The sequence below is a fragment of the Bacillus rossius genome, chromosome 2 (assembly GCF_032445375.1).
Source record: "Bacillus rossius redtenbacheri isolate Brsri chromosome 2, Brsri_v3, whole genome shotgun sequence".
Classification (NCBI taxonomy): Eukaryota; Metazoa; Arthropoda; class Insecta; order Phasmatodea; family Bacillidae; genus Bacillus; species Bacillus rossius.
Window position 1 is genome coordinate 26,509,757 of NC_086331.1, and position 19,181 is coordinate 26,528,937.

General features: G+C 42.0%; 1 protein-coding gene across 1 annotated transcript in view; it reads right to left on the minus strand.

Moving 5' to 3' along the window:
• LOC134529924 (protein vestigial) overlaps window positions 1–827 on the minus strand; it is a 168,893-nt gene extending 168,066 nt beyond the window's left edge. Inside the window, exon 1 of the mRNA XM_063364479.1 lies at window positions 749–827. Coding sequence (XP_063220549.1) covers window positions 749–824 — 76 coding nt within the window. The 5' untranslated portion in view covers window positions 825–827. The remainder of the gene's footprint in view (window positions 1–748) is intronic.
• Window positions 828–19,181: the final 18,354 nt, after the last annotated feature.

Sequence of the window (19,181 nt, forward strand, 5' to 3'; positions counted from 1 at the left end):
TAGTCGCCTAAACTTTTAATCTAAAAAAAACCATACCCGTATAATATAATTTATTCCAGATTAACTCACAAACTATCTGTAGTTGCTTGGCTTCGCAAGATTAGCTATAGCGATTTCGATACCACCTTCGTTTATTCAAATAGAAATATAACAACTCATGCTGCTTGCGTTGTCACTCTGAATGAGACAAATTCAACGACTTAACACACTGTGAAATCTGATAAGTATTTTAAGAGGAAAACGGTATATCGCCTATAAGAAGTGACTGGAGTGAACCTCAGACCAAGTACGTCAACTGTGGCAGTTCGTGATGTAAAGCTGGAGCAACAAGTCAGCCGGGCGAGTTTTCAGTTCAGGTGACAAAACCTGTATATTATGATTTGTAGTTATTATACTGAATCGTATTATTTTTGATAAGATTTAAGGTTTTAATTTAGTAAAAAATCTAACTCTATGGTAGTTAAGTTTAAACAAGGCAAAGTTAACTTCAAATTTAAGCTTCCAGTGCAGAAAGACTTACATTGCCTGAAGTAAGAAAACATTTTCAGTTGTAGGACTGATCATTTATTCGCGCTACTGCAAACTAAAAATTTAGCTTCTGAGAAAATTAACATATTTATTTATTTTATGGTATTAATGTAGCTTATATTACACACAAGCCCTTTCCTTTAGCTGTGATCACATGACACGCACTAGTTGTGGAATGTAAGTGAGAATTGTGGATCGCGGGACATCCGCGGGAAGCTACCTTCAGCGGAGGTGCGGCCGGCTGTGGGAGGCTCTTCGTCCTTGTGGCGGAGGGCAGGCGAGCCGGGACTGCCCATGCCGCCGCCGGAGCTGACGGAGGCGGCGCTGCTGTGGCTGTGGTGAGACGAGCTGCCCGCCGCCTGGCTGCCCGCCTCCGCCAGCGAGTAGCCTTGGCCGTGCTGCTCCAGCGTGCGCTGCATGTTGAACTGCGACAGAACCGCCAGTATTCATCTACTAACCTTTTTGATACGGCAGGTTTACAGTCTGCTTGCTAAATGGCTCGCGCCTCTGCTGAATATTGAACTGTGACAGAACCATCAGTATACATCTACTAACACCTTTATTACATTGGGCAGTATTACAATCTGCGCGCCAACTGGCTGTGGTGTACCTCCACCAGCGAGTAGCCTTGGCCGTGCTGTTCCAGCGTGGGTTGCATGTTTAACTGCAACAGAACCGCCAGTATTCATCTACTAACGCTTCGATGCTGTGGGCAAGATAACAATCTTCCCGCCGACTGGCTGCCCGCTTTCGCTAGCGAGTAGCATTGGCCCTGCTGTTCCAGCGTGTTTTTACTGTTGAACTGCAACAGAACCGTACGTATTCATCTACAACACAGCTAGTACATTGGGGAAATACACAGTCGGTCCTCCAGATGGCTGCAAGACTCCACCAGCGAATAGACTTGGCCATTCTGCTACAGCTTGTGCTGCATGTTGAGACAGAACCAACAGAACCAACAGTATTCATCAACTAAGTCCGTCCGTGATTTTCGATTGAATCCTTATAGTAACTGAGTAATTACTATGTCAAAGTATTCATAAATTGAACATCCAGTAGCCAAGTTTAACAAACGGCCACTTTTTAAATTAAATTGTTTCAACTGTTTGATCTTGCAACCATAGTATGTGACTTTACCCTAAGCCTAGCCGGAGCAAGGACCAGAACAGTAAAAAGGACGTAACTGTCGTCATTCATGAAGAAGAGCGGGCTACAGGCTAGAGGTAGGAATTTAAAAACATGAGCTGACTTTTTTTTTAAACCATAACATGAAAATGTATTTCCAAAATTCTCATTGGTAATTTTTCCTTACTGGATAAATGGTTACACGCATATAAGATAATGTTTCGTCACCTTACCAAACCACTGCAATTTTTTCTTAAACATTACGAAGTTGTAACTGAAATGTTTGTGCTCTATGGCCTACTTCTGGGAACAGTGCGTTCTGAAACAAGTACAGTGCTAACGACATAAGAAAGAGTACATGTCCAGTTAAATGTACTCTGCAAACCAAGGATGAGACGCGCTTAAGACACACGCAGACGATAAGGACGACTATGGCTCAGCATAGCTGCATTCTTCCACGCGCAAGGCGCTGAAATGGTGTTAGCTTTTTCCGTCGCCGACTCGCCACTACGGATCTTCAGGCGACAACTCTTTATCTTCTTATCGTAAGGTAATAAATATTAAGGTGGAACGATTCTACCGTCGGCATCCTTTTAAGATTTCTTGCTGAAATTTTATCAACACGATCGTGAAAATTCCTTCTTTTTTTATTGGCATCCACAATTTGTTAAATGCTAGTCGTAAACACATGACAATCAAAAATCTTGAGAATTTTTCAAGTGACGTAAACTGACGCTCTGCACCCTGTTTGGTAGCCAAGATATCCGTGCAGCTATTAGTTTAGCCACAGAAGCAAGGAAGCCATGAAGATGGCTCAAACAGCTTGGTTGAGTGTTTTGTCTCACTTACTCGCAAGGCGGCGTGCTGGCAGGCACAAGTTTCGTGGCGTAGCGCGCCACAATAGGGCTCTACATAAGGTCTTTACTAAAGCAATTTTTGCTCTAAGCAGGCATAAACAACGTACTCTGGCATACAAGTGAACTATTGGGCAGGATTGCGGTTGGAGTAGAAGATGAAGGTGACCGATCGTAGTTGACGAGATCGCGATGTTTGTTATTTAGCGTCAGACACACCCGATCAAGGCCGAAGGTACACGAAAAGCATGCCTCAAACCTCAAACTGAAGTCCCAAAAATAACACATTGTCCCCGTATCGACTCCTATAATGTGTTGTCGGCAAGTGTGTAGAAATTTTTATTACTCCTCTCCTATGCTAGTTCCGTAGTTTATTAGTGAAATTTTTTAATATGTACCAGCGTGAGAATGTATTTTATGCCTGAGTTTATAGGTACAATATTGTAGGTCAGATGCTGAAAGTATTGAAAACAGTCTTTCGGAGTAGACATAATTATGTTTACTTTTCGTTAGGAAAACAAAGTTCTATACCACAAACAATTTCAATTGTATATTGAAGTAAAGTGCATTTAAAATGTTATTTAATTTACGCGAACATTTCAAATGTTATTTCGTGCAGTATTTCTTTAAAGAAATACTTTCCGAAATTAAGTTTTCATGTAATTTAAATGCCAAAAAAACGTAAAAAATGAGCAATTGTAACATTTATTAAATTTTCATCGTTGGAGAGAATGTTATATTAAAAAAAATAGTTTAAGCATTTATGATTCTATACCATTAATTAAAATTTGTATTACCAAAATAAATATTTAAAAAACTTATGTTTATATCACTTTCCTTACAGGATAGAATTCAGATGACGATTTCGTCTTAAGCTCATGAAAACAGACACAGAATAAGAGGAAGTAGTTTAAGATTCAACTCTTTAATTCCGAATAAAGCGACGTACTGACCACAATGTCGAATCTGAAAAAGAACAAATAAAATATTTCTGGTGGAACATCACTGTCTGGATTCCGTTTATGTCCATCAATAAAAGTGTGCAGTGATCAAATAATTACTTATAGTCAACCCAGTCCTTCACATAAACTGTGGCCCAATCACTGAAGCAAAATAATGTCAAAAGTATTTGGACTCTATCCTATCGCGAAATGAATCCGCGAATTTTACAGGTCTCTAATGATTAGGGCCATGCAGTTTTCGTGAAAAGATTTCCAGACCAGCTGGGTGTTGAAACTCTGTAGCATTGTCTGTGTTTCGTGGTTGGCTTGGTTTGTTTCAGGTGCATGTCTACTGTCAACACACCAATCATAGCCAATGAGTGCGGAAGCAAACGCGTCCTGAATAGCCCGGCCAAATAAAACAATGTCTTCTCTTTCAGACGGCCGCCAATTACAAGGAAACAATGGCTAGAGCGGGTATACATTATTGCAGTCTAATGAGTGACCAGATTATTTCGCGAAAAACACATGCCCTTATGAATAATCACTGATCTGCATTTCATAGGTGATAAAAATGTATTTGTGGGGCACCTTGAGACCATATATTTTAAAGGAAATCGACAACAAAGATAAAGGATGGCTGGCATGCCAACGGACTTAATGTAGACAGCATTTTCGGCACAAAAATAATTGCAGCTCTGAAAAGGGCAAACCTATAGCTTTTTTTAAAGTAATACATTCGCAGGGCAAATGTGAAAATGACCAAAACTTTAGTCATGTCATTTGCTTTAACAATTTATGTTAACATGATAACTGAACTAGGTTAATATTTAGGTTTATGAAAAAAAAGGACAGTTATTAACAGTTTGTCTTGAAAGTAAATGGATTGATCCTGGCAAAGACAAATTATTACATACAACATGTTTTACATTTTAAAATCTTCAAAGCAGGGCCCTTGTGAAGTCATGCAGTGCTGCTAACGTTCTTCCCTTTGCTTGTACGCCCTCTGGAACTCCTTCTCTGGAATGCTGCGAAGGTAACTCGTCGTGGCATCTTGAATGACTGGAACAGTCTGAAAATGGCGTCCTTTCATGACCCTTTTCAATCGGGGTAACAGAAAAAAGTCGCACGGAGACAGGTCTGGGCTGTACGCAAACTGTGGCAAAGTTGAGATTTTTTTCTTGGTCAGAAACCTCCTGGTCGCCAAGGCGGTGTGTCATGGTGGAGTACCAGCTGTCGGCAATCTCAGGACGGACGCGATGGACTAGTCGACGAAGTCGTTCGAGTACTCCAACGTAAAAATGTGCATTTACAGTTTAGTTGGTCTAGGAGGAACCAACTCAGAGTGGACGACACCTTTCGAATCATGAAACACAATAAGCAATGTTAAGATTTTTGATTTGCTCACGCGGGCCTTCTTCAGACGGGATGACCCTTTCTGGTGTCATTTGGAACTTTCTCTTTTGGTTTCCGGATCGCAGTCAAACATCAAGGATTCTTCTCCTGTGATCACCTTGCACAGAAACTTTGGCTGTGCTGCCCCACGCTCCAACAATTCTTGCAAAATTGTCACACGGTCTGCTTTTTTTTTTTTCGGCTGTTGGCATTTTTGGCACCAACGTTGCACACACTTTCCGCATGCCCAATTCTTGCGTCGAAATTTTTTTAAACTTGCGGTTTGGGAAAGTTTTTTTCTCCACAATTAATCGCACACTCTTTCGTCGATCACTGTTAAAACTTTCCCGCACACGGTCCACGTTTTCCTTTGTTTTGGTGGCGGAAGGTCGACCCACCATCTCAAGTCTTCATCTCTTCCCTCCTTGAAGGCCTTATGACAGTTAAACACCATCGTCCTTCTGGAACACTCATTGCCGTATGCTGTCTTTAACATTTCTGACGTATGTGTTATGCATTTTCCAAATTTTAAAGCAAAATTTCATTGCGTAACGCTATTCGATGGAACGTTCCATTTTTTTCACGACACGTCACTCGTACAGGGATTCACGACTTCCACTACTCCAACTGCTTGTTGACAACTGGGACTGGTTGCAACGTGTGGCTAACACCCCTCACCAACCCACCCAGACGCAGATCTCCCAACCCACGGCGCATGCGTGAAACTACCGCGTTTTTCCAATTACTTGCAGGACAAACTCTATATAACGCTGATACAGTTATTTTAGTATAAGCTTTATATTTCACTCTGACAATCTTTTTCTGTAAATACCAAATGATTCTTTAATTGTAATATTATATTGTAACATTAAAACTCATCTAACATTGTCACTGAAAATGACTCTAATTTGGAGCGGTAATACTGTATTTACCGGTTATCGTACTTTTTTAACTTTAAAAAGGTTCATATTTATGTCAAACAAACTTAGCACGCGAAACTTCCAAATAGTTCATCAATATAACCTTTAGAAAAAAGCTACGTATTAACATGTTGGGTTTCAGAAAGAACAAGAGCAAGTTTGTGAAGTTACTCCGTGATTCCATGTTTAACAAAGCACACCTATTGTTCAACATATTTTGCTTTATTTAACTTAAATCATTTTTTTTTATCAATGGAGACCAGTAAAATTCACGGATCCATTTAATGATTTGCTAAAATTCAAATAATCTTACCTTTGTGCTGCTTCTGCTACTAGTTCACTGTTAACCTGGAGGAGCCTGGGCCAATTAAAGTCCCTCAATCAAACAAGTATCAAATCACAAGTTACTCAGTTGAGAAACTTTTCAAGCCAATGAGGAGGGAATATTCGCTCAAGTATGCAGAAGACTGTAGATCCTATCCTATAGGTAGAGACCCGTGAATTTCGCGGATTCATTTCATGTTATGCTAAAATTCAAATAATTATACCTTAGTGCTGCTTCTGTCATTGGTTCTCTGTTAATCTGGAGGACTGAGGGCCAATTAGAGACCCTCACTCATAGAAATGTCGAATCACAGGCCACCCAGTCGAGACGACTTACAAGTCAACAGCCAATGAACAGTTGGCATTTGCCCGAGTGTGTAGAGGATATTGGAGTCTATCCTGGAGGTCATTGAATCCGCGAAATTCACGGGTCTCTACCTATAGGTTATTGAAACCACTAAGTTTTTTAGTCCCTACCTATCAACTGCATGTTTAATGAAATAAATAAGGTGCGAAAGGAATATGTGATATACCAGTCAATGAATACAATCCAACTCAACGAAAATTTTAATGTATAAAATACAATGGTGTCAAGTGTTATTAAATAATGTGACTTCCTAGGGTTAAGGGGCCCGGCTGTTCAAGAATATATTTGTGTTAGTGAGGCGGGGCGATAAGTGCGACGCTCGCTGGTGCCTCTAGCATGGTATCGCCCCTAAGCGCAACGCTTGTCGTGTACAGGGCAACTATGAGATAAGAGCGATAACCATAATATTATATGAAGGAGAAATGAATATAAAGGTATACTGCCAAGTTCCTGAATTATTTCACGAATATCTGCTCCACTATTCTAAAAACTCAGTTTGAAAATGAAATACGGAAACAGAACTATCCATACGTAGAGACCTGCAAAATTCGCGGTTTCAATGGCCTTCAGGATAGACTGCACATACCCCTGTAAACTCGGGCAAATAACGCAAGTTCATTGGCTGCCGACTTGTAAGTCGTCTCAGCTGGTTTGTCTGTGATTCAATCCTTCTTTGGTTGAGGGTTTATAACTGGTTGAGATTCGTCCAGATAAACAGCAAGCCAATAGCAAAATGAATCTAAGAGGTATATGTGTTTGAATTCTAGCCTATCGCCGAATGAATCCGCGAATTTTGCAGGTCTCTACCCATACGCTCTCAGCGTATTCTCAAATGCTTTTCGTTAACAGACTACACCTGAATAAATCGCGCGGTTGGTTCTGAAGCTCTGCACACCGTATGTGAATATGTATGAACGGTAGGCCGCATACCTCGTCGTTATTGAGCCGACATCTTTCTAAACGAATATGGTGTTTTCGGTAGCGAAGTCAGCGAAACCGCGAAATTGACGCTGGAGGAAAAAAAAATGACAAGTCGGTGGGGGGTTTTCAAAGCTTCCGAAACGTTCCTTTGATCCTGCTTGCGAGTTCGTCATCCTCGACCAAATTTAAATACTTTCTTGTTTTTGTTTTGTCCGCCGCCCGGCAGCCGAGGGGGCCTCGAGCCGGGAAGCAGTCAGATAAACGATCCGCACCTGCCGCTTGTAGCTGCTCGTCGGCGCGCCGCGGGCCACAAGGGCACAAGTCCGCCGCGCTTGCGCCCCGTCAACTCCTGCGCCCAAGGAGCAAACAGAGGTTACTAGGGGCAGGCATTTTTCGCGAAGAGATTCCAACACTAGATGAAAGTTAAAACACTGTAGCAACGTCTGTGTTTCGTGATTGGGTGAGTTTCTTTCAGGCGCATGTCGATTGTTACAACACCAATCACAGTGATTCAGTGCGGAAGTAAACGCGTCCTGAGTGGCTCGGTAAAACAAGGCGACGACTTCTCTCGCAGACGACCGCCAATCACAAGGAAGAAACAGCTGGTGCGGGTATACCTTGTTGCAGTCTAGTAGACGTTCAGGTTTGTTCGCGAAAAATGCTTGCCCCTAGAGATTGCATTTCCATGCTTAACATGATTCCTTACTTTTTTTCACTCTCTGAAATCCGCCACAAACGATACTGACACCACCAACCTCACAGCATAAAACCACAGAAATTTCGTTTGCTGCCGAACGATATCAGGATCTAGGTTTTCTTCATAATTAATCATTTTCGCAGGCTTTCACGGCCATTGTCTGAAGTGACTTGGCTTCTGGGTTGTAGCCGTGCCCCAGGCGAATAATTCACCGACTTTTCGGTCGACATTGCAGTCGCCATCATCAAGGAGCAGTTACCTACTGAGGTAGCAGATGATTTCGCGAAAAACACATGTCCTTACCGATGACCCCATCATCATGGTCTTCTTTCTGTTATGTGTCACAGATGTCACAAAATAAACTGCACATATGACAAACATTAATGGAACAGGTGAAGTATCATTAGCGTCGTGATTTCTGATTTCAAAACCCTTTATGTTAAGTGAAGGAACGAAGAAATACATCAAAATTTACTCTCCTCGGGTATTGCGCATTTATAGGGACTGTAAAAATTCTCGGTTTCAATGACCTCTAGGATAGACTCCACGATCCCATACATACTCGGGAAAATACCACACGCTCATTGGCTACTGGCTTGTGAGACTTGTCAACTGGGATTCTTTCCATTCGATACTCCTTGGTTGAAGGTTTTTCATTGGCTAAAATTACTTTATGTTAAATCTGAGCCAATAACAGTATCAATAGGGAAGTATATGTGTTTGAATTATAGCACAACACGAAATGAATCCGCGAATTTTTCAGGTCTCTACGCATTTATGTAGACCACCCGCCTCTGTTGCCTCCGGAACAAAGAAAACGTATGCCGCTGTAGTTATATAGGCCTATGGGTTTACATTTTATAGGCTGTCATTAAAACTGTTTCTTAAGGCTTGATATTACACGCCATGATGGAATTTTATTTTTCCATCATAGGGACCTCTAGGATAGACTCCACCATCCTCTACATACTTGGAAAGCAGCCACATTCTCATTGGCTACTGACTTGCGCGACCTGTCAACCAGGATGCTTCCGATTATCTATTTCTTTGGTTGATGGTTTTTCATTGGCTTAAAGTCATTTATATAAACTGTGAGCCAACCGTGTGAGCTTAACGTGAAATGAATCCGCGATTTTTTTCGGTCTCTACGCATGAGTAGGGGCAGGAATTTTTCGCGAAAAGTTCTGAACATTTATTAGAATGCAAAAAGGTATACCCGCACCTGTGGTTTCTTCCTTGTGATTGGCGGCCGTCTGCGAGAGAAGTCATTGCCTTATTTGACCGAGCCACTCAGGACGTGTTTGCTCCACACTGAATCACTGTGATTGGTGTTGTTACACTCGATATGTACCTAAAAGAAACTCACCCAATCACGAAACACAGACGGTGCTACAGTGTTTTAACTTTCATCTAGTCTCGAAATCTTTTCGCGAAATCTGCATGCCCCTACGCATGAGGTATGCCCGTGTTAGCGATTGTTCCCTTGTAATTGGCGGCCGTCTACAAGAGAAGCTGTTCGTCTGGGCCATTCAGGACGCGTTTGCTTCCGCACTGGATGGCTGTGATTGGTGTGTTGACAGTAGACGTACCTGCAATAAACCCAACCAACCACGAAACACATACAATGCTACGGTTTTTTTAACACACAGCTGGTCTGGAAATCATGTCGCGAAAAATACATGGACCTACACATAATCAAATGAGAACGTCAGCCAAATGTGTAACGGTTTTCATTCTAGCGAGACTTCGAATGATTAGGTGCAATTTGAAGGCAAGGTCCTGCAGGTACGTGCAGGTCTCTGGACCGTCTCAGGCATGGACATGCATTGAAGACACAGAGCACAGGTGTTACGAGATGCTTTTTGCAAGCAGACGTTACTGAAGAAGTCATGTTGAAGTCCCTAGCAAGTCCAAGTTCGCCGCTCGCTTGTGCAACATCGCGTACGGGATTAAAAAAACACACAATTTTTCGAGTTTCATACAGTTTAAAGATTTCATACATCCTACATGTCGCTGACCTAACCTGACCAACCTTTCTTTTCTGTTGCGATCATCTAAACGAGTGGAAATCTACCTTCCCGGTAAAACTAAAGCACACATGTTTTTGCAGTTATTTTAATATATTAACACTACATTACGTATTTGTATGTATTTACGTAAATGAACTCATCTAAACAACCATTTATTTTTATTACTATCCTTAAGATCGCTTCTTAAAAAAGAGGACGAATTTTTGCGAGGATTTCATTTATGTAGCACACCTAAAAAACAATTTATTTACAACAGCAAAAAAAATAAAAAATCCGATAATTCACGATTGAGGGTTATTTAAGAGTCTGACTCTGGGTCAATGCATATTAGTTTTCTTCCATTTGAGGCGCCTAATTGATGCACTCCAGCCAAAATGAACACTTTAAAAATCCCCGTTTAGTGTTTTCTTTCGTTTAGTAAGATTTTGGCGAATGATAATCATAATTATTCTCCGACTGTTTTTGTCGGTTTGTAAGACATGTATGTTTAAGTGAGCCGTCTAGTCAGGGGTGTATATGAGTTAGTGAGGCGGGTGCTTCTAGTGCTTCTAGCGTGGTATCACCTCTAAGCGCAAGGCTGTGACCTAGCCCGCAATCTTCTCGTCGTATATAAGGCAGTAAGCATAACATTATATGATGGAGAAATGAAGATAAAGGTGTAATTCAAGTCCCTTGAGTGCTTTCAAGACTCTATACCGATGTTTCATGCCTAAAAATTATTCTGAACACACACCTTTTTGCCATATTCACTCATAAAAATACCGTTTGAAAACTAAATACGAAAATAGAGTATTCTTTCCGCCCTCAGAGTATTCTTAAATGCTTTTCGTAAACAGACACCATTCTGATATCTCGAGAAATTTTCAAATCATTAGGGGTTTTTCTGACGATGCATTGTTTAATTCTACGTCTCGAAAAACCACGAGACATATTTGTGGACATTTGTTACAGTCAAATTTTGTGGCTTGGAGTAACCATCACCACTTCAACCGCAGCCATTCCCGTGAGATAATCAACGATTTTTTCCTGACGCAGTAAAAAGTGTAGATTTCAAAATAGGAACCATAAAAAACACATAATCCAAAATGGCGGGGTGTATTCACAATTCATTAAAATATTGTGTCTTGTGAACAGGGATTATTTTTACAAATGGGTTTCACAGGGAAATTCCACTGAATAATAGTCATAGAGTTTCAGTGTTCATGTTTGCAATGGTATTTATTTTTTCAACGATATATGAGCTGGGTTTGTTCCACACTTGGCGCGTCCAATGAGGACGCGATTCGTTTTGCAACGGTACGTCCGCGATTAGTTTCGAAATAAGGCCTGTGATATAATGATACGGAGACGTGAAAACTGATCCCGACTCGCAAAATATTTACGTTTATTTAACCGTCTGCAGCTTGCACAGTGCACGGAAACGTAACAATGGCAATCAATAAGATGGAATTTCGTGTTACGAAAAAATAATTCAATTAAAAAATGTTTGATATGTTGGAACAAAACATGGCCAGTGTTTGTATGTACATGTAATAAAAATAATCCACAAAGTGATTATATAAATTTAGATATTGTTACGAGTAGGGGAAAACGTTCGAAAAGTATAGACAATTAATGAACTAGAGTTTTATTTCTTGAATACTATTTACATTATTAATTAAATTACAACATTTATAATGTCTGTATACAAATTTATCACTCGTTCATTATTTCAATTGTTCACTTTCTCCACCAGAGCTCGGATACACAGTGGCCCTTTTACTGTTCGTCTCTTACCGCGCACATATGTCTCAACACACTGCCTGGCACTACTCACTCGTCCGTCACAGATACGACACATTCCCGGATGCTTCGATCTGCGCACACTACGCCCGTCGCTCGTAGACCACTTGCACACACCAAGGCGTCACTCGCCCTCTTTACTTCACAAACTAGAAATTAAATTTTTCTTATGGTCCTGCACTGAGTAACGTAGATCGAAGAGCTGAGCACTGCCGAGCTAATCTGTACGGGTCCGAGTCTGCATGCGTGCCATTGTAGATACTCCGTATCCGTTGAGGTACGAGATCCGTCTCCGCCTCTGCGTCATTGTAGAAAAGGCCTAAGTTTCTGTCAATAATGGTTCCGCTATCGCACGGAGCAAGAATGAGCTATGCTGTTTTGAAAAATATCTATTTTAGCGAGATGCTTGTGAGTTGATTACGAGGCGTTCATTCGGTTTGGTTGGAACGCTCTGTAGCAGCGGCTGCGGCCTGCCTGTTTTATCACGCGATTGCATCGGGCGCTCGAAGCCGACTCTTCGTATACCTGCCGCCGGTGGCGCGGCGCCGCGGCCGAGACGCGCACTAAAGGGAGCTCCAGCTGCCGGCTTCGCTGGCGCCGCGGCGCATGCGCGGGAGATATCGCTGCTGATAGACTATGGAGGTAATAGTGTGCCTCACTCGTGGTTTGCAGTACAGAGTAGATGGCGCCCACTGTTGCCAGATATATACTTACCGGCTTGTTGCCAACAAAAATGTTATTTTGAATAACAATGTTAGTTAAGTACAATAATTTTTTTTTCTAAGACAATAAAAAAATATATTAAGATTTATTATTGCTGTTGAAGTTTACATGAAAGAAAAAATAAATAAATTGGCGGCCGTCTGCGAGAGAAGTCGTTGCCGTATTTGACCAAGCCATTCAGGAGGCGTTTACGTCCGCACTGAAACAATGTGATTGGTGTTGTTACAATCGATATGTACCTGGGAGAAGCTCACCCAATCACGAAACACAGATGCTGCTAAAGTGTTTTAACTTTCATCTAGTCTCTAAATCTTTTCGCAAAATCTGCATGCCCCTATTAATTAGTAGAGACCCTGAAATTTCACAGGTTCTTTTGGTCACATGGTATAGACTGCAAAACTATTAACATTGTTTTGATGATTGGGTCAAAATGCTTTCGGCACACGCCTTTGTGACTGTGAGCTAGATAACCATCAGTAGAGCCACGGAATTTTCGCGCATTCATTTAGTCGCAAGCTAGAATGCAAACCTCCACACTCTTGCACTGTGTTCGTGATTGGCACGTAGTTGTTTGGACACGCCCCTCTACGACCATGAGCCAATGATGCCCAGCTAGGAGAGAAGTAAGTGAATCAGGTAGTGCCAAATAACAAGGATAAAATTGTTCTCGTTAAGAAATCAACCAATGGGAAAGTAAACATGGGTAGAGCACACCTATAACTTTGAATTCTATCCTGAGGCCAGAGGAATCCGCGAAATTTCTGGGACTCTAACCATCAGCTATCAGCGGGGAACCCGAATCACGATGACCCACTCCAAAAAAAGAGCGGTATCGGAGTATGAATCAGCCAATAGGCAAGAAACTGTGGGTGAAGAATACATATGACTGAGACTTTTAGCCTGGCAACAAACGAATTCGTGGAACTTCCTTGGTCTCTATTAATAGGGACCTGAAAAATACCCAGGTTCGGTGACCTTCAGGATGGACTCTACAGTTCTGCGTATACCTGGACAATTGTAACCCACTTATTGGCCGCTGTCTTGTGAGACCTTTAGTAGCCTGTGATTCGATACAGCTTTGGATCTATGTTTCTCATATGCCTAAATTCCTCCAGATGAGTTGTGAGCCAATAGCAGAGGCAGCAGTAAGGTATGGCTATTTGAGTTTTATCCTATTTCGAAATGAATCTGCCAAATTTTCCGGTCTCTATTTATTAATAAGAAGGGCCAAGCATATTTCGCGAAAATATTTCTAGACCAGCTGTGTGTTAAAAATTTTGTAGCATTTTCTGTGTTTCGTATAGGAATGGCAGTCCGAGGACAGGTTACAGGTTGTGGATTGATGATTGTCGACGCCATTTTGTAGTATGATATCATGGTGGCCATCTTGAATGATGACATCACCATTGCACTTTTCTTTACAGTCGTCATCTTGAATTATGTCACGGCCATCTTGGATGACCTTGACTTAAGACTTTGACATTTGACCTTGACCCCGGCGGCCATTTTGAATACGTCATATTGACATCTAATGTCCCATTCCCCGAGCGTTGCACTTTTCGTTACGATCGAAATCTTGAATTATAATGTCACGGCCGCCGTATTGTTTTTTTTTCTGCTGGAAGCCGCCATTTTGGATACCATAATCTTTGTTTCTGCTGTTTGTTCCTAGAGAGCGCCAGCATCGCTCTGTCTCCTGCACATTATGTCGATGTTCCATTACCTACTACCAATGTTGTTGTGGTTCTTATCGACATACTAAATATATTGTAACCGCGGTGATTCAAACCATGACAGCTCGGACCTCTAGGTTGGAAAACATACGCTTTTGAACGCACGGCCATCGGGACAATTACTAGACTGAGAATTAAATAAGATATGTAAAATATAACACACATATTCAGACTTGTATTTTTTTAATTTAAAGGAATATTAACATTACCTGCTAGAGGGCGTCACCACCATGTATTTTCCCAATAATTGCTATCAGGAGCGTTATTTAACACACATCGTCTGCTAGAAGACGCTACCGCCATCTTGTTTTCAGTATCGGTACAAGTAGCACCAGTGCCACATAGTTCACATGGCATCTGCTAGAGAGTGCTCCCACCATATTAGTTTAATTTTTATCCACTAAAGTGTAGTAATTATTTATTACCTTAACATTCGCCATCTTGTTGGCCATATTGACTATTATCTAGGAAATTCGTAATTATTACCCTATAATTTCGGGAAAAATTACTAACTTCATTAAAAAATAACTCGTTAATGTAATTAATTATTCAATAGATTTTCGTCCTTGGTTCGATTATCGGCCAGTGATAAGAGTAGTTAAAGCTTAAAATAAATTTTTAATCTGTTTCCTGTTAACTTTCGTAAAGTTATTAATCAGTCTCTCTACGGAAATTGACTCTATACAAAATAATTGTCCAACGAAATAATTACGTTGTCATTGTGCCTACCATGGAGGTCTAATTTCTCGATACTTGGAATGCCTTCCAATCAGGGCATGTACAATGTTACGCGTATATGGAAAGTGTCTTCGAACCAAGAGGCCAGGTCATCTACAATGTCAGGCGTATATGCCAATTTTATACGAAACAAGAGAACTTATTTTTTTGATAAGTACTTGGCATTCCTTTAAAACAAGTAATGACTAGAGACCTGCAAAATTCGCGGTTTCGATGGCCTTCAGGATAGACTGCACATACCCCTGTGCACTCGGGCAAATAAAGCAAGTTCATTGGCTGCCGACTTGTAAGTCGTCTCAGCTGGTTTGTCTGTGATTCGATCCTTCTTTGGTTGAGGGTTTATAACTGGTTGAGATTCGTCCAGATGAACAGTAAGCCAATAGCAAAATTATCTAAGAGGTATATGTGTTTGAATTCTAGCCTATCACCGAATGAATCCGCGAATTTTGCAGGTCTCTAGTAATGAATGACCTATTTCAAGCAGACAAGAGTCTTCCAACTGTCAGACCAATTATATGACTCTAATCTAATACAAGACCAAGAGGTTTTGCTTCATTAAATATCCAGTCATGAAGATAGATTGACTACGTAAATTTTAACGAAAAGGACGAACATCTGCACGAACTTTCAACTCAGTAGAATACGAGTTGTAGGATACGATCGCAGGATAGGATCACATCAGGGGGATACGATCTTGTCATAGGGATAGTATCCCATCAGAGGGATGCGATCTCATCAGAGGGATACGCTCTTATCAAAATGATAGATCTCATCAGGGGTGTACGATCCCGTCTACAATTTCATCAAAAGGAATACGATCTCATCAGAGGGATACGATCTCATTAGAGGTATACTATATGCTCTCATCAGTAGGGATACGTTCTCATCAGAGGGATCGGTGGCGGCCGTGACATTAGAATACAAGTTGGCTACCGTAACGAAAAGTGCAACATTCGAGGAGTGGAACGTTCGATGTCAACATGGCGGATAAATATTGGCCACCGGGGTCCAGGTCAAGGTCAAATGTAAAGGTCAAAGTTAAGGTCGAAGGTCAAGACCATTCTAGATGGCCACCGTGACGTTATAATCCAAGATGACGATCATAACGAAAGGTGCAATGGTGACGTCATAATTCAAGATGACCGCCGTGACGTCAGAATCCAAAATGACTTCGACAATCAACAACCATCACCTGGAACCTGTCCCAAGTTTTCGTAGTTGGCTGGGTTTATTTCAGGTACGTGTCTACTGTCAGCACACCAATCATAGCCATCCAGTTCGGAAGCAAACGCGTCCTTAATGGCCCGGCCAAATAGGGCATTGGCTTCTCATGCAGACGGCCGACAATAACAAGGGAGCCACCTCTGCCTTCTGCAGTCTGAAGAACGATCAAGCGAGAGGCTGGACAACCCTTGGGAGCGCTCCTCGGCGGCCGAAGACGCTTAAGAGTGTTTGCTTGTTTGCCGGACGCGGCCCGCGGGCATCAAATAACCTCCCCCTCCCGTCGTCAACCCTCGCTGCGCTGATTTATCTGGGACAGTCGTCGGGATGCTGCTAAGAATGTGATCGGAATGTCTTTGAGCGCGGCCCGCGGCGGCCGACAATGCTTCGCGCGGACTTCTCCGGGGAATCCCCCCTTCCCCTCTCCAGCCCTCGCCCCGTCCCCTCCGTCGCAGCGTGTCCCTGGTGCCGCCGCTGCAGTGTTTCAAATCCTCGCCGAACTGTGCGGCGGCGCGCGCGAGACAGTGCTACGTCCGCTTGCCGGACTACCGGGCTGCACCTCCCGTAGAGCGGAGACATCTGCGATATGTAGGGGCATGCAGATTTCGTGGAAAGATTTCGGGTCTAGATGAACGTTAAAACACTGTAGCATCTTCTGTGTTTCGTGATTGGTAGAGACTTGCAAAATTCGCGGATTCATTGACCTCTAGGATAGACTCCACAGTCCTTTAAATACTCGCGGAAATTACACCTGTCCATTGGCTACTGACGCGTGAGACGTCTCAACTAGGCTGTCCGTAATTCGGCACTTTCTTGGTTTAGTGTTTCCCATTGGTAGAGTCCCGGAAATTTCGCGGATTCCTCTGGCCTCAGGATAGAATTCAAAGTTATAGGTGTGTTCGACCCATGTTTACTTTCCCATTGGTTGATTTCTTAGCGAGAACATTTTTATCCTTGTTATTTGGCACTACCTGATTGGCTTACTTCTCTCCTAGCTGGACATCGTTGGCTCACGGTCGTAGAGGGGCGTGTCCAGATAACTGCGGTCCAATCATGAACACAGTGTGACAGTGTGGAGGTTTGCATTCTAGCTTGCGACTAAATGAATCCGCGAAATTTCCGTGGCTCTACCCATTGGCTCACAGTTCCCCGGATAAAATGTGGGCCAATCGCAGAAGCGGTACGAAGGTATAGTTGTTTTGATGCTAGCCTATCGCGAAATGAATCCGCGAATTTTTTCATGTCTCTAGTGATTGGGTGAGTTTCTCCCAGGTACATATCGATGATATCAACACCAATCACAGTGATTCAGTGCGGAAGTAATCGCATCCTGAGTAGCTCGATCAAATAAGCAACGACTTTTCTCGCAGACGGCCGCCAATCACAAGGAAGAAACCACAGGTACGGGTATACCTTGTTGCAGTCTAATAAGTGTTAAGATCTTTTCGCGAAAAATGCCTGCCCCTAGTGATATGGCGTGTGGCAGCAAACGTTGATTAGCCGGAACATTAGTATAAATATTATTATTTTGGTCGCGACGTAGACTGTAAATACTCATACCTCGATTTTCGAATCAATTTTTTTTTACAATACCCTCTATTGCTGCGAGCTAGTAGAAACCGATCAGCAGTATCATATCTGCCCAGGAAGAATCCAGCCTATAAGAAAAGCTAATATTGTTAGAGTATACATAGGACTGCGAGTTTTAAGCCTGACACCAAATGAATCCGCGAAATTTCCGGAAGCTAGATAGAGACCCGGAAAATTCGCGGATTCTTTCGCAATAGGATAAATTTCTAACACATATACCTTCAAGCTGTTGTTGCTATTGGCTCACTGTTCATCTGGACGACTCTGAGCCAATGAGAAGCCCTCAATCGAAAATTTATCGAATCACAGCAACCCCGTTGAGACAACTCACAAAGTCAGCAGCCAATGAACAGGCATTATTTGTCCGAGTATACAAAAGACTGTGAGGTCTATCCTGAAGGTAAAATAAACCGTGAATTTTTGTGGTCTCTAGGTATAGGTATAAACATTTTAACACAAAAACTGGCCCACTAATTTTTTTCTTTTGGTTTTTACATTTTAAAGGCTCGTGTGTGTACACTTCCCAACGATCCCGAACCGCGCCGAACGCTTCCGACTACCACTCAAGTGCGTACTGTACACGCGTTTTCGAGCTTAGATAAAAATTACAGTTTTTATCTTAAGAGTGAGCGACAGGCCGGAGACGGAAGGAGGAAATGACAAAATCGAGGAGGAGCCACCGAGGTCACGAAAAAGCCTCCCAAAAAGTTCCAGAATATCCTTACAGAGAGCGTTGTCGTAGCTGGGTAGCTGCTGTCAATCAAGCAGGATTAGCTGCCGCCACTGTGTCTAGCTAGAGAGGTTAGGGTTGGGTTGGGCCGTTATGAAGAGCAAAACAGGTTGGGGGGGAGGGGGAGGGGGGAGCGATCTCGTCCTGCGACGTACCTGGGATGTGTAAGGCGCAAGGAGTGTGTATGCGCGTCCGCTATTTTTGATCGTCAGTTGCTAGCGCGTGCAGTACATGTTTACGCGCATCAAAAAATCTGTCAAACTCAACTCGCCATAAATCAAAAACCATTTAGTCAAACGACGTCCAAATTTGTCAGTATAATTGTGAACTGTTTTACCAACAATATCCGTTAATCTTCTTAATGTAAATAATTTATTTAAATATATATCATAAACCTAGGAGGCCTTAAAAAACCTAACCGTGACCTGATGTATCTGATTTTTCATTGCGAAGTATTTTAAATAAAGAAAAGAGAATTTTTCTGAATGCATAATATTGCAAAATTTATAGAAATAAAAATTGTATAAGTTTCAACATCTGTTCCAAAATGCTGTAATTTAAA